Below are 21,797 nucleotides of genomic sequence, written 5' to 3'. Positions count from 1 at the left end.
AAATTTTCTTAGCCATTGATTGAAATGTTAAATGTTAGGATCGTAATATCAAAGGGTTTCTTGAGAGGCACGATAGTGAACCATACTGTGGGATGGTTTGGATTATTGGATCAATGTGTAAATGGTTTATATCACCATGTTGAAGCGACTTTGGAGATGTATGGGCAATCAAAAAGGTAGGACCTACATGATGTATGAGCTTTGATTAGATTGTTTGGATCATTTGATTTGTATCAAAATGATTCTGAAGAGCCATGGGCTATCAACGGTCGGGTCCACTGTTCTGCTAGCATTGCGCCACAACAGTGTCTTTTTAACCTGCAATGTTCTGCTAGCATTGCCCCACAACAGTCACTTTGCACCAGCGCAAGTAGCACATAACTAGCTTGGCATCCCATCAAAGTTCTTTTCATACCGCATTGTTGTGAGCAGCTCTTAGCTATGGCATTACACCCTCAGCTGTGTTGGTAATAGTGCGAAAGCAAACCCGAATTCATTCAAATAAGAAGAAATCAATCACACCACAAACACACCCAGATCATACAATTTTTTTATTCATGGAAAAACCTTTGCAGGAAAAAACCACGACATAAAGCGACAACAAATTTACTATGAAAATGAAATTATAAGAGATAGATGGAATAACCAATCCGAACAACCCTAAAATCCGTTCAAAAAAATCATATCTTTGCTATCCCTCCTGCTCTAGAAGCCCCTTATATGTGATTAACCCAATTCTCCTGTTTACAAAGCTTTGTATAGAATTACAACTGAATTAGAAAAGTAAAAATAAAAAAATACACACTTCAACAAAATCACGCACGTCTGTCGATGAGACCTTTTATAGGATTGATAGCCATCAAGTGTTTGTCAATGGAATCGAAGCAACCTTTAATGGAATTGAGTAGCACTTTAGAAAATATTTTTCGATAGGATTGAGTGGATTATCAATGGGACCAACATATGCTCAATGGGATCAAGTGGTCGATCGATGGCATTGGCAGACCCTGTTTCCATAGATTGAAGACATGACAACACGCTGCCCAAGGAGCGTTTAACTAGTGTTGCATCTAGCAAGGTGACCTCCTCAGTGTTTTCCCAACTAGTCCTTTCACCTTGCACATTTTCACCCCATGTGATCAAAATCCGTACAGTGCCAGCTTTTTCTATCATGTGAAGTCCCATTGGGCTTTTCTTCTCACCTTGTCACCTGGGAACCATCCCGGTCATTCATTGCATTGTCCCACCAAGTTGCGCATGCTAGTAGACAAAGGAACTTAGATGCTTCATGATCAATGCTATCTACCCACTTGGTGTTTACATGGATGGTCTGATGCTCTATACCAAATAACTATCTTGACACCCATCAACTAAATAAGTCTCCTTGACGGTCAACAACTATAAAGAAAATGCTAATTAACTACTACAATAACCACATTAGAGATCTTAAAGACGCCAAGCTACAAAAAATTAGACCTAGTTACACACTGCATCTATGGATAACATACACTAGTATTAATGTTGTTTATTTAGTTTCCCTTGTAATAATGGTTTTCCTTTTAGAGAAGTAATTAAAGGCTTCTGGTACTTAGAATAGAATGTATAGTCCTAAATAAATTAATAAAACCTACTAGGAAAAATAAAATTTGTTATTCTTACGAATGATCTATTCTGATAACCAAATTATAAACAAACTTCATATACGCCTAGTTGACCAAATAGTCAACAAACTTTCATTATACGGTCCTTGCAGCAACTACATGCTCCAAACATGTTAAGCACCAATGCACTTTTCTTGTTGATCCGAGATTCGGATGATTTATAATATTTAGCTATCAAACCTGACCAATATCAACTCCGACTCAAGTAAGAGCCATCTCCGCACTTTTCTCTTAACCTTTTGCATTTCTAACATGTGATGTAGATCAGCAATACTCGTGTCTGCCATTGTTTCTGAATTTCTTACATGTTTAATTGTTTATGAGAAAAATTGTTAGAATTGCGCATGTTAAAACCCTCTAGGATGAACGTGTTAGAGATCCAGGCCATTCATCAAGGAGTGTAAAATACTAAAAATCTCTCATTGAATCATTGTCCTAGTGTTTCTGGTATGATATTTTTGGTGCCTTTCTACAGTACATTCTTGCAAGCAGCTACGTGTACGTATTACTCATGGGTAAAACTAAAAAGCGATCAACAAATAACTGACCAAAAGGACTGAAGAAAAACAATCAATGGTTCGGATTGACCCTCTCTAAAGCTCTTGCTGGGTGATCCTTGGTCAAAAATGTAATCACCCAAATCCACCTTTCAATAAATGCATGCATTTCTAAACAATTTTTACAAGAGACCATGTAAATCCAATTGCGGCAGCCTACAGCTAGGGTAGATTAACAACAGTAGTCATAGGTTTTACATGAGCGTGCAAGTCATGCGAAATACACGGATGAGTCGATTCAAGTGCATGTCTACACAACCAGATGAGGATGGAGAAAACACTTTCAACAGAAATGCGAATATAATAAACTATGCTACCAGCAAGTGAAGCCCCCGCAAACAATACATCAATTGTCTTCCCAGAGATGTAGATAACAAAAGGCCACAGACTCCATAACCAAAATACCACCACAAGTAGCTATAAGCACCTCACCCACAAAAATTAGCTACCTATTTCTCATATAGGAGCACTAAATGAATTCATACCGTTTTCTTCCTAAGAGGAAGAGTGCTGTTACAAAAATTCACCATCATCCTCTCACTTGCCGGCGCTGTGCTTAGCCTTTGTATGGGCTTGCAGAGCATTCTCTGAATTGAAAGTTCTGAGGAAAGGATGAACCACGAAAACATTAGGATTGATCCCCAGCACATAATATCAGCAAATTATATATATATATATATGAATGAACAATTAAAAGAATATACAGCAATCCACATTCACAATGTGGCCCACCAGATGATTCTAGTTGGACTAGCATGAATTTTTGCCTGAGGCAAACCTAGCTGATAGTTTGGTATGTGTTGCCACATGCAGGTGGGGGTGCTGACTCAGCAAACCTCATAATAAAGTTAGTATGCCAATAAAACACACTATCCATATCAAATATTTTGGACTTGAGAGTAGCCCAAAATTAATTTTATTGGGTAATAAGTAGCCTGTTAAAGCCAAATATTTCATAATTAACTTGCATTGATGGAAGGTGAAGGAAAAGAGGAAATATCATACTTGCTACAGGACTTGCAAGAGACTGAGCCTCCAGATTTTGGGGTCTGTGGCTTTGCCTTGTCACTGCTTGCAGGGGTCTTTCCGGCCTGTTTTGAAGGACGAGGAGTTGCTGTTTGACCACCCTTTTTGCCATCAGCACCTGCTAATGAGTTTTATGTTTTCTTAAATAACACATTATGTTTCAATTTATAGCTGAATATATATATATATATATATATTTTTAAATGATTTGATGACAAAATTCCAGAGTTGGATTTTCTAGGATTACCTGTCTTTTGATTAGTTGGCGTAGCCAACTTGGCCTTCTTTCCTGGAGTCTTACTCTCAGCTTCAGCAACTCTCTTCTTACCAGTTTCAACCTTCACAGAAGAAAACAAATTACCAAGTGAAGATGGAGAGCATTTCAAATATCGATGATGAGCAATCAAATAGAAAAACAGTGAGGCATCAAAACTACCTTCTTTGGTGTAGCCTCATCTTCCTCTGAGCTTTCTACACCATCCTCATCGTCACTATCGTCCCCAGCTTCAACCATGTCCTGCAACAGAATCCATAATAAAGCCTCTATAGGATAGAATGTTTCAGAAGGGTTCAATGAAAAGTAAATCTTTGCAGACAGAAATAACATCAACCAATAACCATTTCCACTGAATGGTTTAGATGTTAGAATGAACTTGTAGACCCCATCGAACTACCAGAGCACGTGTAATATGTAGTAAAAACCAAGGTATTCAATAACGGTAATGTAACCATAATGGCCTGCCTTATGGCAATTACAATACGGGCCATTACGGCCCTCTAACAGTAAAAAGAAAATTAAAAGGAAGAAAATGTACCGGCCCTATACAGGCCTGTTACAGCTATTACAAGCCTCTTTTTTTTCAGAACAGGCTTTACATCCTCATATCGCATAACGGGTCCCACCGATATGCTTACACAATGACCCTTACATATTTCATACCAAGGTAAAACTCATAGGAGTCCCATTTCTATCCAAGTACGAGAAGAATATAAAAGGGTTCATTGAAGGATGTTCGACTTATGAGAAACAGACACGTTGAGTTGAAAAAAAAACAAAAGCCCACAACAAAGACTCTCCCCAACTAACCTGATGCATGCAAGGCCGCAATCCCATCCCTTGGTGACTGCTGTTCTTGTTCAGAATTTTGTGGTCTCATCAGCATTTTCAATAACAGGGAAGGGTTCAACACCAAAGAGGCAAAGAGGGCTATTCACCTAAGGGGCTTCAGAATATTGAAACAGGCAGCGAATTTCAAAGATACGCTCGGCTGAATTGAGATCTGACAAAGATGCACTCATTGTCCATTATTGATCCTGCTTGGAGCACATGCAGACAAGGCAGCACCCTATTGACCCATGCCAGATGGCTTCTAGATACATGGCATCATCTCATACCACCAAAGCAGCCATGCTGAGCAGTTGAGACTTGAGAGCCACCCCTCACTTCAACTTCTATCTGACAAGACCTTCAATACGCAGGAGATACTTCTGCTACCAATGCACTACATGGAGAAAGCTCAATGCAAGAGAAAGGACTAATAGATAGATTGACTTCAAGCCCTGATTTATTGATCTCTGCATGCCCCTGTTGTTTCTCTCTTATGAGTCTATTGGTAAAGTTAGGTAGCGAGTTAGGTGCCACATGTGTGCTGCCAGCCACACCCTTTCTCATTCCTGTTAGGACTGGCAACAGACAGGTCTAGGGTCAGTTCTGGGCAGGATTTCATACTAGTCGGGCCGGGCCTGCAAGGTCTACCCAAAATATTAACTTTGCCTTACCGGGGCCCTGACCAGCAAGGTTCCTACAGGAGAAGGCCACAAGGTACCAAACTCTTCTAACCACTCAAGGCGCCCATCTAAGAACTCTGCACCAATCTCACAGGCTACTCCCCCTCCAGCAAATGGTGAGCTCCCACAACAGTTATCCAAGTCAATTCCACAGGCTCCTTCCTCATTGTCACGCACGCACAGAGAGCAACAAAGCTTGTGCTTTTTTTGTTATATAGGTCATCATACCAACGATGGAAAGTGTCTAGAGAGTGGGATGGGGTCTCTAGGAGTAATTTCTTCAATAGCAAGAGAATATGTGCAAGCCTACGGGCCAGGGCCTAGAACGAGCGAACTTCAGCTCAACAAAAGAAAATCACATAACATAGATAAAGACATGAAAGGAAAACATTGCAGAGAATGAGTTTGGACACCTCATTTTCAAGTGCCCAAAACAAAGCACTTTTTGATGACATAACTAGGACACTATAGATTTTTACGTGCAGTTTCATGTCACATCTAGGAGTGTCCAAGTGTGTCCAAGGCACAGCAAAACCCCATAAGGTAGAAGTGTCCAAGTAATACTGCAGTCCTATTTGACTATGTTTAGGAGCCTCGCCATGTCGCTAGAAGAGGCCCCGTCACAACAAAAGTTGGTACTGATCTGTGCACGTGTTACATATGAGAATGCAAAGGATCATATTTGAAGGGAGACGTCTTATGAGTTGGTGATGAAAACAATTGCAATGAGGCCCAAGGAAACCTTCAAAATTGAGACTCGCCACAAAACAAAAACACAAAACCATTGGTGTGAACATTATTGTTGCGGGAGTAGCAAAGGCAATGGAGTCCGAGACCAGAGTGCTGAAGATGGAAGTTGACAAGGGCCAGAGAGAAACCACTGGCTAAATGTAATCTAAACTAAATAATGCAAAGAATGTAATCTAAACTAAATAATGCAAAGAAGTGATTCAACCTCATGATCAATATAGGTTTCCAGGTAAGGGAGGGAGATGGCACAAACTCTCAATTATGTAGGTATCATGAAAATTAGGTCCTGGAACAAGCTTTTGTGGGAGATGAATATTATACAATCATATAGCCTAAAAAAACAGAACATGAAACTCCTGCACCCAGACAAATCCATAAGTATTTCATTCAGGTCTAGTGGCTGAAACAAATCAAGGCATTGTAAACACAACAATGGGTGAGGAACCTAAAGAGGATCACCTAGTATAAATCTATAGTACAAGACAGGGAGGTAGTTGTCTCTGAAGTTGAAGAAAGTCCATTGGAAGCAGGGTGTCCTGTATTCGTTACGATACGGGCATATCGGTAACAGCCATGACCGTTATGCGATACGGGGGGGAGATGGCGCAAACTCTCAATTATGTAGGTATCACGAAAATTAGGTCCTGGAACAAGCTTTTGTGGGAGATGAATATTATACAATCATATAGCCTAAAAAAATAGAACATGAAACTCCTGCACCCAGACAAATCCATAAGTTTTTCATTCGGGTCTGGTGGCTGAAACAAATCAAGGCATTGTAAACACAACAGTGGGTGAGGAACCTAAAGAGGATCACCTAGTATAAATCTATAGTACAAGACAGGGAGGTAGTTGTCTCTGAAGTTGAAGAAAGTCCATTGGAAGCAGGGTGTCCCGTATCCGTTATGATACGGGCGTATCGGTAATGGCCGTGGCCGTTACGCGATACGGGGCCGTAACGGTTCCAATTTATAAATGAATGCATATTTGGAATGCTTAGAATATTCCGGATATAATCCATATTTTTTCAAATTTTTTTGGCCGTTACGCCCCCGTATTGCCGTTACGCCCCCGTATCCGTATCGGTATTGGAGGGCACCGTTACGCCAACCGATACTGATACAGGATACCTTAATTGGAAGAGCAACCCACGTGACATTGATACAGACAGGTCTTCAATCAACACTTAGGAAACAAGGTCTACAGGGTCATCAATCACTCCTAGTGGATGATGCTCCAACAATAGATGGGGAGAGAAGCTAAACCTGTCATGACACACTTGTACTAGTATTCTCAACTCGAAGCAATAGTTGTTGTACCAAATACGAACACAAGTTCTAGTAGAGGTATCAACGGAGGATCTAACAAATTCATAGGTTGTTGGTGCAACCTGCTACATTTCTCGCAACAACATATCGGGTTGCAAACAATTATGACAATCGGGAATCAGCACGGAATAACTGTTCCTTGTGATTCAAAGAGGCATCAGCGACAAAATCAACAAGAGAACACATCAATGAAAGGCTGCAAAGTGTTAACGGGTCATGCCATTGACCTCAGGTACTGGGCAATCGTGCAATCAAATCTGCAGGAGGATCAATCGAGGCCCATCAGCTATCATACAGGAGAACAGCCATACAAGAATCCACAAGAAATATGAGGTAACTCTCTTCAAACATTTTTAAAAAGAAAAAAGAAAAAAAAAATGCACCCACAAACACTAGCCTGCTATATGTTTATAAACAATCTAAAGAATCCATCTACCACACTTCAACTGAGTGAATGACTCCTAAGACCAATAAAGAAAAGGAATTCCTAAATCTTCAACCAATCAAAACATTGCACTAAGCCTAACAACCAATGCAAAAAAAGGAACCAAGTAGAAAAATTGCAAAACGTATAAACTATCTATTTTACGACTGATGACATCACATGGGACCTACCATCAGCCTCAACCACTACTAGTATGCCACGTGTCCACTGGATCTGGTGGCATTCGACCAAGCACACCTCGTCAAGATTCCCAGGAGAGAATGTGTATGGAAGGGGAATTGCATCAATTTCAATTAGAGCTACATAGCCCAGCCATGGAGTCCTTTGCATACATGGTTTGTACATGCACCCTAATTTGCAAAGGAATGTGAGCTGATCTATGATACAGTCCATGGTTTCACACTGGACTATTGATCAGCTCCGATGGTGATTTGCATGATATAGGTGGTCCAAGAGGAAGTGCATGTCCTCATCATTCTCCCCGAGTTAAACGTCCTTCGTCGCTTGATAAGTCACCCTCATAGAGCATGAGATGATCAGAGCTAAATATATTTGATGTGTTAAGATAATTTGGTAACCGCAACCAGCATTTGTCATCTTCACTCTTCTCAGTGATCTCGTATGAGCCAACCTTCGTGTCTTCTTTCAGCATCCATATAAAATCTGCCACATCGAAGGCAGCATTTGGATGGATCAGATCAGGCGGTTTGAACTTTTGGAGCACTTCTGACATTTCAAGCTTCAGCAAATGCGGCCCTCAAGTAGCAAGGAGGGCCATTGTTCCCTCTTTCTCAACCTTACATGTGTATATGTAATGTGTGTGTGTGTATCCTCAAGGCAATGATAGATAGAGCTGTACACGAGTCGAGTTAGCTCAGTCAGCTCACTTGATTAGACTCGGAAAAGCTCGATTCGCCTCAGCTCGAAATTGGATTCGGACCAAGTGGAGCTGGTTTTTAGAGCTCAAAAAAATTTCGAGCCGAGTTCGAGCTTGCCCAAGCTCAACTCAACTCAAATCGAACCTCAACTCGAACCAACTCAGATTGAATCAGCTCGGTGACTCGATGAAGTGTTTCCTCTTTGATATGTTTGATGAAATGGCTCAATGAAGTGTTGGCGAGAAAGGAATGGATACATCGGCTGTTTGATTTTGATGTTGCTCACCCGGGTGTTTGATTTTGATGATGCTCCCTAGGTGTTTGATGAAATACCTGTGAAATATTGTTACTATTTTACATTCTGTGAGAAATTGAAGATGCATTCTACCAGTTTGAGAAAATCCTGAACAGGCTTGAACTTGGCTTTAACTGGCCCGAGCTGCTGACCAAACCGAGCCGAGCTAGCAAGACGGGCTCAAGGACCAAGCCGATTCGAGTTCGAGCCGGGGTTGGCTACTGGCCGAGCCGAGCGGAGCTGTGCCAAGCTCGACTCGTGTACAGCATAATGATAGACAACATGGTAGTCGTATTGCTGTGGATGGCCCAACAAAAGATGACAAGCATGCATCGCAACTCCACCACAAGTCACCTCGTCAACAAATGAGTCATCAATGGAGAACAAGACAAGGAACCTTTGGGCAATGGTGACCCAAACCAACACAGCTTGTACAACAATGGGTTCAGTTAAATGGGTAGACGTAGCGAGTCCACTCCTTTTGTCAATGATAGCTTCACATTCAAGCCCTTTAATTGTGCAAAACATTCGGAAGGGATCCAAATGATGCTATCCTTCATGATCAACTAGTGGCAAAAGAGTTTCTTGGAAATTTGCCGCTTGTATGTGATGATCTGCTAGAATTGCGATATCATCATTGTACACCAAATTGCCAAAAGACAGTTTTGGATTGATCCGCTCTTCATTCTGAGACTCTTCGTCGACCAATAAAGGTTTGCATGAAGAGCTATACACCAACAACACTAGGTACAACAATGATTTCCTCTTTGGTTGGGTCTTCATTGAAGATCAGCCCAGTTTCAACTTCTACCTTTCTAGACTTGGGATTTTGACCAAAATGGCGCTATAGTATGGTCAAACGCCCCAAAAATAAAACCTTTCTAAAATATTCCTTACATGGCCCTCTGATAGAAAAGTTGAAAAAGGGGGGACAAAAATGCTCATGCCTACCTTGAGCGCAACACCACTCAAGCAATGAGTGCTGCAGGGGATGCAGATTTCTTTACACAAAGTTCCTGCATTGGCAACCTAGGTGGGGCCCACCTTAATATTTGTGAGAAATCCACCCCATCCATTTGTTTTCTGAGCTCATTTTGAGAAATGTGACAAAAAATGATCTAGATCCAAGACTCAAGTTAGACATGTGAGGGAAAACTGGGGAAAGAAATGCCTACCATTGAAACTAGGGAAAGAAAGTGAGCCCACTTGAGTCTTGGATGCATCTCATTTTTCGTTTCATATCCTAAATCAAGCTTGAAAAACGGATGGACAGGTTGGACTTATCACGAACATCATGGTGGGCCCCACCTAGGTTGCCAGCGAGGCTGGGGTAGGACGCAGTCCGCTTCCATTGGAAGGAGGGAAGGGGAGCAAATTAGGTGAGACCCTTACCGTGGGGCCCATCTTGATATATGTATTTTGTATCCATAACGCCCATCTGTTTTTTCCAAATCATTTTAGGGCAATATCCCAAAAACGAATCAGATCCAATAATCAAGTGGACCATACCATAGGCAAGAGTGGTTATGGAACATCCTAACATTAAAATTTTCTTAGGGGGCACCTTAATGTTTCCATTTTGTTTATTTGCCATCCAATATGTTGATAAGGTCACATAAGCCGGATGAAGGGAAGAAATAAATAACAGCTTGATCCAAAACTTGTGGCCCGTTAATGGTCAATCACCATTGTTTCGTATGGTATGGTCCAGCTGATAATTTGATCTACTTCATTTTTTGGATAATGCCTTCAAATGATTTGGAAAAACGAATGATGGCGTGGATATGGAATACATTCACTAAGGTGGGCCGCACAGTCTTAGGTGAGGTTGGGACCTCATCTCACCTAATCCACTCCCATTCCCTCCTGGGGACGCGAATGTCGTGAGAAAGCCTTTTGCGGGAACTTCACCGGGAACCTAGGTGGGGCCCACCGTGATGCTTGTGAGAAATCTACCCCGTTCATCCATTTTGCAAGCTCATTTTAGGACATGAGATAAAAATAATAATAAAAATAAAATAAATAAATAAATAAAAATGAGATGGATCCAAGACTCACAAAACCCGATAAACAATAATGGTGGCCATTCACCATCAACTATTTCCTTGTGGTGTGGTCCACATGATTTACGGATGTGGCTCATTCTTCGAATCATGGCCTTCTATGAAATTCCAATGAGAATAGACGAAGTGGATTCGACACACCCCATGGTGGGCCCCACATGATGTCCAAAGCCCCACTACCAACACATGACAACCTCAACCCTTAACACACGACAACCCCGACCCTAACAATTTCGACCCTTAACATTTGACAACCTGGAACCTTAACACATGACAACATCGACCCTTAACCCGACAAACAATAATGGTGGCCATTCACCATCAACTATTTCCTTGTGCTGTGGTCCACATGACTTGCGGATGTGGCTCATTTTTCGAATCATGGTCTTCTATGAAATTCCAATGAGAATGGACAGAGTGGATTCGACACATACCCCATGGTGGGCCCCACAAATGTTGTCCAAAGCCCCACTACCAACACATGACAACCTCAACCCTTAACACATGACAACCTTGACCCGACAACCCCGACCCTAACAATTTCAACCCTTAATATTTGATAACCTTGACCCTTAACGCATGACATCCTCAACCCTTAATGCATGATAACCTCGACCCTGACAACTTAGACCCTTAACACATAACAACCTCGATATTAACAACATAGACCCTTAATACATGATAACCCTAGCCCTGACAACCTAGATCCTTAACACATAACAACCTCAACCCTTGACACATGATAGCCTCGATCCTTAACACTACAAGGACGTCATCCATGGGGCCCACCATTGAGTATGTGCCAAATCCACTTGGACGCTAGAACTGCCTCATTTTTAGGTTCATACCTTAAAATGATTTGAGAAAAGGGATAGACAGCGTGGATAAACAAATACATCATGATGGGCCCCAGGAAGGTGTGTTGGTCCTGGCTAGTTACTCGCAATCTGCTAACTTAGCACGTGTACAAAATCCAGTCTGCACATCATCAGATGGGCCCACTATAACATTACATGTGCAACATATGGCCCAAATAATAGTTTAATCCAAAACTTTTGTGGCTTGAGGAAATTTTCAAAGGTACGCATTCCATCCCCAATGTTTCCTGTTGTGTGGTACAGTTAAGCTTTGGATCAGCCTCGTTTTTGGGCTCATGCCTTAAAATGATCTAAGAAAAGGGATGGGCGACGTGGATAAACAAATACATCACGATGGGCTACACGAAGTTGTGTCATTCCTAGCTAGAGATGAACGGGAGTAGAATGCAATCCGCTTGCCTAGCGGACGCGGATTTAGTGCAAAAGCATGCAAAAGCCTTTGCAAGAAGTTTATGCGCTGGCAACCTAGGTTGGGCCCACTATGATGTTTGTGAGAAATCTACCGCATCGATCCATTTTGCAAGCTCATTTTAGGATATGAGAGACGAATCCAAGGATCAAGTGGACCCACTTTCTTTCCCCAGTTTCAATGGTAAGCATTTCTTTCCCAAATTTTCCCTCTCATATGGCCCACTTGAGTCTTGGATCCAAATCATTTTTGGTCGCATGTCCTAAAATGAGCTTAGAAAATAGATGGGCAGGATGGATTTCTCACAAATATCATGGTATGGCCCACCTACGTTCTCACCGCAAGAACTTCGCGCAAAGAAATCCGCATCCCATGTCGCACACATAGCCTGACTAGCGTGGCGCTCAAGGTAGGGGCATTTTCGTCCCTTTTTGCAACTTTTCTGTCAGAGGACAACCATAGAAGGAATATTTTAGAAAAGTTTTCCTTTTGGAGCGTTTGGCCATATCATAAGGTCATTTTGATCAAAATCCCTTCCAAACTTTTGTCGGCTTTGACTATGAGTTGCTTTCCCTCTTCTCTAGACGGCTAGAAGCTTTTAGACAAGTGGCACATGGTGATTGAGGTCTGTCTCCACACTTGCAGGGATGAGTTACTGATGGTGGCATGTGCGTTAGATCCCATTGTATTTTGGCATATTGGTTGGGCAGTGAGATTCGTTACAAGAACTCATGCACTTCAGATTCTAAAAGCTAGGTAATTCCTCATTAGGTATGCACATCCATGGGAAGCACTCCATCCAATACCACACTTTTGTTAACTACAGAAGTGTACACTTCAGCAAGCAACACTAGTGGCTAGATCATTAAAACATGGATGGACGAGTGCAAGCCATTAAGTTGTCGACAGCCAATTGTTCGTTCGATTCACTGAGATCACTTCGGGCAACCAACTAGTTAAACTCTTTCCATTTCTCCATGCAATTCTCTTCTTTAAGTGTGTGCAACCGTTGGTACACCATGGGAACAATTCCCAACAAAATAAGAAAAGCCTGACTTCTTGATCACATCTGCCTCGATGACTTGGAGGCACGCAATGAGTGGCTGGTAAAGATGGAGAAACCGGTGTTTGCAGGAAATGACCTAACATGGGCCTAAGTTGAAAATGTCACATTTAGATCGACACTTGAAGAAAGTTCTTCAAGTCAAAGACCGAAAAGACAAACGGGGCCTAATAGCAACCAAGGCCAAGAAGAAGACGAGATTTAAGAATATGATCAACCATTGGATATAAATGAAGAATTAGTAAGAACCAATGACAAAGAAATAGAAAAAAAGCATGAAGCATACGTCAAAGGAGATGGCAATGGCAGTGGCAGCGGTGGTGTGCCACAATGGATTAGGGATCAATGTATATAGCTTATGTTTGAAATTTGAAATTTTGAGTTTGTAGTTTGTGCTAATGTATTTACTAATTCTACATCAAGTAAGCAATAAAATTTCTATGTTTTTTTTTCACAATTTAAGTAGTACATACATCATTTGAGTACTTATTAATTATTAGGTATTTTGTCACTTGTTAAATGTAATGTAAATATGTAATAAATAAAACAAAAATCAAAATATCAATAAAAATACAATTATGAGCACTTGTAGTTTTACATTTTTTTCATAATTTTTATTTCTTCAATTTTTCCTTCCTTGGTATTTTTTGAATTATATAAAAAAAAAAAAAAAAAAAAACCATTCGCCCAGTTGTGTGATCGCATGTGAGATCAGCCCCTATGGACCCTCAGGGTTGCTTATGCCATTTGACAACATTAGTCAACACAAAGTGATATTTTGATTTGGAAGCATTAGTATTTACTAATTAAGAAAGCTAGAAATAAGAATCTCTATCATCATATTTTAAAAATATCAGTACTTCCAAACCCACCCACTTGCAGCAAAAAATGATAACTACTCTATGTAAGTTAAGAATAAATATAATTATAAGCTAGAAAAAAATGTTTTTGAAGAGAGCACAAACCTACCTCATCATCATCTGATTCATCTTCTTCAGATTCATCGTCATCTTCATCCTCATCGTCATCGTCATCTTCATCATCTTCATCCTTAAGTTTATCAGCCTTATTTGGTTCAGTTATTTTAGCCTTTGGCTTGGAAACTAGAGATTCAAGTTTTGCCTTCGAATTATCTGCAGAAGGCTTGGACTGCTTGTCCTTGACCTCAGGCATTCCTGAAGTTAAAGGAGAAAAGATAATGCATGAACATAAAAGGAAAATAAGAAACTAGCATCAATATTTGCAAATGTAACTCCCAAAGATAAAGGATGCAATATCTCACCATTTTGCTTTGCCTTAAGTGGCAATTCCTGGTCTGAATCAGATTCACTATCTGAAAATTTTCAAAATTAAAACCATATCAGATAATAATGGTTTTCCTAAATGAAATTTTCATACGTTGAAGGAAAGTAATTGGAAGTAATAAGTTACAAAAAACATGATATAAGGAAGAAAAGATCATGTTGATTCAATGCTTACCCATGAAATCATATGTGACGATCAAGAGGAATCCTGAGTCAAGGAAACAAAATATACACACACGCATGCAACAATTGCAAACAGAAATCCTTAAAAGAACAAAAACTTTTGAAGGAAAACCATCGGAAGGATATTCTTCTTCTTGTTCCATCATCATGGTTTTGTAACCACAAAAGTAGACAATCCCATTCTTCCAGTTGTGAGATAGTTCAAATTCTTTCTCAAAAACCAAATCAAGTGAAATGTGTGTGCACTTTTCAGGAGAAAGTGTTCCAAGGACTAGTTTCTGGCCATTGACATTCACGTAGATGAGTATTGGATCATTTCCCTTTTTCACCTCGCCAAGCGATACCTGAATGATATCATCATATCAATGAAAGCACTTACTTCCATAATGCAAATTTCAGTGAATGCAATCCTATCTATAGAAAATAAATAAAAGCCACACAACTATTGAGGATTACCTGTGAGAGATGCAAATATTTATCCATTCCAGGATCACACTTAGCAGGCTCTCCACCTTTAACTTCAACACCTATGTATCATACAAAGCTAGTGAGATAGCCAAAACACAAAACGTAACAAAAATAACCTTCAACTGAAATAATACAAATCATCGCCATTGGAAATTACTTCAAGGATAGGCCACTCAAACCAACAGAAAAACATTACAGTTACTAGATAACTATCAAAGATGAAGGAGAGTTGGCATCTATTCAAAGACCTCATGCTTACATAAAGCTATGCAACATGAACACCACTTGTTTTGAAGTTGTGTCATGTCAAAATGAATCCATGGGATTGCATCCAGCACCCCTGAAGACAACTTAGATGAGAAGCCAAGTTCAATTGTGATATCTTTTACTTCTAGGATATGTATTCACACCTAAAGAATGTAAAAATGTTGGAGAGGAACTTCGATACTCATTCAAGTTGTGATGGATGATAAACAGGCAATTAGAAATTACTTATAAATGAATGCATGTCATACTAGTCAACTTCAACTGTTCGAATTACATTTACCAGCTTGGATGTATCATGAACCAAAAACTACTCTCATTTGATTATTTGACTATCGGATTGGTCCACAGTTATCAGACAATTAAAAATGAAAAATATCCAATGGTCTTATTTCAACCAAAAAAAAAAAGTCCATGAATCACTGGTTAGGATTGCTCAAACAGTCTAATTTTGGGACTGACTTAACAGCAGCGAGCTCCAAAAATTTAATCAATTTAATTTGAGTCAATGGCAATGTATGCCACCTGTACAACTTATGAGTGCCTGTGTATCAAAACTTAATAGGCTGCCTGGTATCATATAACTCTTCAAAATATTGATAAAAGGTCTGCTATTATCCCATGCATAAATCTTGAACATTAACCTCAAGGATGGATTACATTATTATTACATTTTTCATTATTATGCATTTATCCTACATGTAAAAAAATCACAGTATATTAATGAACACAAAATTTATTATGGCATGTTATAATTGACTCCTCAGCAAGAATGGTTTTAAACCATGTCAGACACCTCATATCCATGTCCAAATTACATAGAAACAAACAACATGAGAGCAATGATGCAATTTTATTTTGTTTGTTAGGTAAATGATAAAAATCATATGACAAAAGCATGGTGTGCCATAACAGCTGTTACAGGGCCATAAAGGCAGTGACGTAAAGGTAATAGTGGCAACCGTTACACATTACAGGGTCATAACAGCCTTAACGGCTACTACAGGAAAAATGACCCTTAAAGGCCATAACGACTCTGTAAAGGACCATTATGGGGCGGATATAGGTTTTTCAGGTTTTTTTTTTTTTCAATAAAAAAGAGAGAGGAGGGTTGTAACGGCTGTTACAGCTTGCATCGTAAAGGTAACGGTGGTGGCCATTATGGCCACTGTTACTATTACGGAATACCTTGATTGGTCAAAAGTCAGAGGATTTCAGTACCAATAGAAGCATTTCATTATATATATATATATATATATATATATATATATATATATATATATATAGGATGTATTCCACCATGAACGTATTAATTGGATAAGTTTGGCATTTTTTACTTGTATGTGTGCTCCATGCAAATCTCAGTTAAGATAAGAAAGTGCCTTCATGTTCTTGGCCAAATTAGCATTTTGGGACAGAACAAGTTGGAATTAGAATTCATGACAGTAATTTCCATTTCTGTTCTGGCACAAATGCTAAGTGGATGGGCTGCTGAAAAACCTACTTAGCAATATTTCCAAATATGCTATCAACTATCAACAAATTTGGATGTATCTGCTCATTTCAAACTGAAAATGAATCTAGATCATATAATCAGAATAGAATTTTCCAAGCTATGCAAGGTTGGCTCTATGATCAAGATTCAAACAGAGCTTTTGGGCATTATAATAGATAATTTGAAGAGATGGAGCATGCACAGAAACAAGCATGATACATTTCAACAGTTTTTTCTTTTTTCTTTTTCCTTTTTTAATATAGGGGGCCATTCCAGTAGGGAATCCTGCAAAGTCAATATTAAGCAATAATCATAATTATGTTGGTGAGTGGTGACCAGTGTTTTAAATAGCGGTAGCGTGATGCATAGCGCTCAACCCTCTATAGCGTATAGCGTAAATATGTAGCATGTAGCGTAAGCTACACGATACTTCTATTTTTAATTTAAAAATAGGACATACAATAAATAGTGAAAAAAAAGGAAAAAATATAAAAATACCTAAAAGACGATTCATTTTATCAAATATAAAAATACCTAAAATACCTAAAAGATGAAGGAAAAAAATAGTGTAAGTTATTAGTTATCATTTATCAAAAGCCAATCCACATATATAAGCCAAATCAAATAATTATCACATCAACAACTTTCTAAGCAAAGCACTTTAATTGATAATGTCTAATTGAAACCACAAGTCACAATTATGAAAAGAAATAAAAATCTCATAGGTTAAAAGTGTCAAGTACAATACAAATGTCACATTCTTCAGCATTAGAAACAAAGAAAACATGAAAAAAATAAAATAGTAAAAAAAAAAAAAAAAAAACATTGTAGCTTACACTACAGACGCTACGCGCCACATAGCTGTAGCATACGCTACAAGGGATTGACGCTATTTGGGACGCTATGTAGCGCTACGGCCACGCGACGCTACGTAGCGTACACTACCGCTACGCTACGGGCGCTATTTGAAACACTGGTGGTGACCATGCTTTCTAGTAAGAATCATGTCACAAAAACATTTTCTTCTAAATCACAAATTTTGCATTTAGCTTTTTCTAGAACTTCCAGAATTGGGATTAGGTGGAGGAAAGCACCACTTTCCGAAGCAAATCATGCATAGAGAGCATGTCGCCCACCAAAATCAGAATTAGGCTCAATCCGAATTTTGCAAAATCCCTGCACAAAAGGATCCTAATGTACATACTGAGAATGCAAGTCAAACACAGAGACAAGCAAGTTAGAAAAACAGTTTATGTATTGTCCTGCTCCCTGGAACATCAAGACACCTTCAAGATGGAAGGACATAGTGTGGATTCCTCAAGGGTCAAAGACCAACCACACCAAAGAAATGGAAGGTAACTACAGTATTTTGCCTAGTTGCCAACTACCAGCCAAAGTGGAGAATCCCGTTATCAGCTATTTCTAAATACAAAATTTTACAAGAGAGCTTAACATGATGGGGCTTTCCTCAAGGTATGCTTGGCAAACCCCATGGATCATGAATGATGGAAAATGCTTGCATACCACTAAAAAGGTACCCACTGGGGTCACTTTCTCTAATGTGGGGGAAACGACTTAATGTGCAGAAAATATGTGCCATACAATAGGTGCATCAACCATTGTTTAGCCTTGATCCTAAAAATGATGCTGATTCAACACTCAAGTGGGTCAACCCATAAAATTATACCTAAAAACCTCAAAATTCAGATGGAATGGCCCACTTGTGCTTTGGAATGCTGTTATTTTTTGGTAATTCATTCATCCTAATGGTGGGCATCCAATCCTGCCCTGAATTGGGATTCGGACTTGCACTCCCACTCCCGCTTCGTGGTCTTTATACTTGTCAACATTTTGACACAAATGCTTCCCCTCTCCCGCACCCAAGAATGTTGGGCGCTTAGCTTCACACTTCATGTAACTATAGTGCAGCAAACCTGAGTTTTGAATGGTCATGGTTTTTGGGTTTGAAGTTGAACATGAGGCAGCATAACTGAAGAAACTACCAACAACAACCAAAAAAAAAAGGAAAAAGGAAAAAGAAAAGAAAAAAGAAAAAAATCAAACAAACACCTATAGAGTAGACCAGATGAAGCAAAATAATGGAGGCACTACACACTGCTTCAGGCCTGCAATTCCACATATGGGCTTTCAGTGATGCAGACTGTTTGTTCAGCAGGGATGCCCCACTTTCCACTTTAGATGGGGGGCTGAGCAAAATTATCTTCTCCCAACAATTGGTTGGACTACATATGTCAATTGCTATTAGCTGCCCAGTAATATGTCATCCTAACCATGAATTTGCAGGAAAATGACTGGGTCCAAGATTTTCCACTGGAGGTATATTTTCGTGGCATCTTCACCAGTAGGCCCCACCAGATAACAGCCAGGACCACTGAGAGGTGGGCCCAGCTAGGGGTGGCAATGGGTTGGATTGGGTCAGGTTGGATTCAGGTGGGGTTGGATTGGGTCAGGTTGGATTCAGGTGGGGTTGGATTTTGGTCATAATGAGGATAGGTCCGACCCAAACCCAACAATTTATTAAAAGGATTGAAAATCTAAACCACAACTCAACTGACCTATAAATGAGTAACTCAAACCCGAATCACCTAACCCATTTAAGTAAAATATAACATATATATATATATATATATATATATATATATATATATATATATATATATATATATATATATATATATATATATATATATATATATATATATATATTATTGTCATTTTGTATAAAAATTATAAAAATAACAATCACACATTTATAACTATTAAATAATACACAATCAAAACCCTTATGATAATCCAAATTACAACCACCATAGCCAAGTTTAGGGCTTTTTAAACTTATATTATATTACAACATACATATATAGCCAGTGTTTAGCAAGGAGGGCAAGAGACTGACCATTTTCATGACCTGTCAAGTCATGCCCAGAAAACACAAACCCAATCTGTTTAATTTCAGGTTGGAAAACACAACCTGAAAGCGAACCATATGTGAAATGTGTCAACCCAAACCCTAACTTTCCAAGTTGGGGTTGGGTCAGGTTGGCAAGTCAGGTCATGTTTTGCAACCCCTAGGCCCAGTGGTATGGAATGCTGGCCAAGAGTGCTATATCTGTCCTCTGAACAAAACTTTCATATAGCTACATATAGATAAACAGTACTAACAAGCAAAAAAAAAAAAAAGGATTGACTACAAAATAACAGAGAGTGACAAAAAAATAGAAAGAAAGAAAAAATACCAAAAAACCACTCACAAATAAGAACAACATTATAAGCACTCTCAAGCAAGGTTTGTGAATTGGTCTGCATGTACCGAATCAGTAACCCACTGATGCAGGATCATATGGCTCCCTACCAGCCCTGTATCGGGGTATACATGCCGGTTTCTGACTACACATCAAACCATGCTCTCAAGAGCAACGACTCAACCACCAAATGCAAAACCCACAAATGAAATACAAAAACAATCAATCAAACAACAACAACAACAGTAGCAACAACAACAAGAACGATAATAACAACAACAACAACAACAACAACAATAAGAAGCCGAATAAGGTCTATTTCGCTTGAGCCCAATCGACCTTGGCTGACCCATTACAGGGGCCACGTTGCTGCATAAATGGACGATCCAGACCATCCACCTAGTGAGTCCTGCAGCAAATACCGCATCCAACATATAACCCTATGCATAAACAGCCTATGAAAAGGAAGCCGGAAACAAAATGAGAGAGAAAAAAACTGCAGCCTGGATTGAAAAAAGGATCGCTTCTGCAATGTCCCCTTCATCAACAGTAGGACACATGAGTTGGAGGGTCTCGAACGAATGGCCACACAACCATAGGCCTTAGTACATAAGATAGTACCGATGGAAAGATAATAGAAGAGAATCGAATCCCATCGCATCCAAAACAGAATTTGAAAGAAAATAAACAACATAAGCGCAGAAAGAGTCGAGATTGTTTAGATTGCTTACCCCAAAACTCCATTTTTAGAAGAGAGAGACAGTCGGGGTGGGAGGAGTTTGGTAAGGGTTTTGTGGCTGTTGAAGGAGAAAAGGGTTTTGGAAGGGTTTTAGGGCAGTTGAAGCGAAAGCGGCGAAATGATTCGGGAGCTGAGAGTTTAGGGTTCTGGTGTCATTTTAAAGGCCCGGGACTTGCGAGTAGCAACCTGGTACCCGGAGACCATGTAGCACAAAACTCTGTGGGGCCCACCATCGATTTCTGTATTACATCCACTCCGTCCATCCGTTTCTTCGGCTCAGGTTAGGATGCCATCCAAGAAATGAGGCATATCCAAAACTTTAACGGACCACACCATAATAAACAGTGGGATTGAATGCCCACCATTGAAATGTTACGGTGTTTAAAAAAGCCAAATATCAAACCGATTCAAAACTTCTGTAGACCCGGCGTTCAATTCCCACTGTATCTCGCAGGGTGGCCATTTTGAGCTTTGGATGTGCATCGCTTTGGAATCACATCACGTAAGATGAGCGGGAGAAAACTCCCCAAGGACTAGGGCTGTCAACGGGTTGGGCCTGGCGGTGGTCTCAGCCCGGATTTTGAACTGTTTCAAGCCTGATTTTGGAATACCTGAGCCTGCCCCATTGACACCCCTACAAAGGACGTCCGCACGGGATTGATTTGATACTCTAGCCGAGTATGACTCTTCATACTCAGGCACTCCATGACATGTAGGTCCTCATCCAAAATTCACATTGACTGGGGAAACCGTAACTCTGATGAGTGGGCACCTCAGTTAATTTAGTTCCATTGGATATTTTTCATTTTAAACATCCATTAAAGGCTTATGTGACTGGTACGTTACATAAGCCTATTTTATCTCAATTAGTTTATCTTGGTTTTTATTTATTCAGCAAATGAGTATATTTGGATCTTACTCATGGTGTGGTGGTAAACTC

General features: G+C 39.8%; 1 protein-coding gene across 6 annotated transcripts; it reads right to left on the bottom strand.

The window, feature by feature from the left end:
- Nucleotides 1–2,499: 2,499 nt before the first annotated feature.
- On the bottom strand, nt 2,500–21,006 carry LOC131251663 (histone deacetylase HDT1-like). Of its 6 annotated transcripts, none has more exons than XM_058252544.1 (9): nt 20,850–21,006; nt 15,085–15,155; nt 14,621–14,972; nt 14,424–14,474; nt 14,111–14,316; nt 3,681–3,761; nt 3,492–3,582; nt 3,224–3,365; nt 2,500–2,819 (listed from the first exon to the last, which is right to left on the bottom strand). In XM_058252544.1, exons 1-9 carry the CDS (start codon nt 20,860–20,862, stop codon nt 2,756–2,758), a joined length of 1,071 nt encoding a protein of 356 aa, XP_058108527.1. In that variant the 5' UTR covers nt 20,863–21,006; the 3' UTR covers nt 2,500–2,755. The 6 variants fall into 6 exon arrangements, with proteins under 6 accessions (XP_058108527.1, XP_058108554.1, XP_058108536.1 ...); XM_058252571.1 differs by having other exon boundaries at nt 3,224–3,362; XM_058252553.1 differs by lacking the exon at nt 20,850–21,006 and adding an exon at nt 20,458–20,533.
- Between the last annotated feature and the right edge of the window lie 791 nt (nt 21,007–21,797).

This window comes from Magnolia sinica, chromosome 1, assembly GCF_029962835.1.
Source record: "Magnolia sinica isolate HGM2019 chromosome 1, MsV1, whole genome shotgun sequence".
In the NCBI taxonomy this organism is placed as follows: domain Eukaryota; kingdom Viridiplantae; phylum Streptophyta; class Magnoliopsida; order Magnoliales; family Magnoliaceae; genus Magnolia; species Magnolia sinica.
Note: the sequence above shows the minus strand (reverse complement) of the source record. Positions and strands in the feature narration are given on the sequence as shown.

Excerpts from the sequence above, each read along its gene's own strand:
- LOC131251663 (XM_058252527.1), bottom strand. The coding sequence starts at position 20,182 with ATGCAGACCAATTCACAAACCTTGCTTGAGAGTGCTTATAATGTTGTT. Across the intron at positions 14,973-15,084 it reads AATATTTGCATCTCTCACAG|GTATCGCTTGGCGAGGTGAA; the intron begins GTAATCCTCAAT and ends GATATCATTCAG. Across the intron at positions 3,366-3,491 it reads GCCAACTAATCAAAAGACAG|CAGGTGCTGATGGCAAAAAG; the intron begins GTAATCCTAGAA and ends AAAACTCATTAG.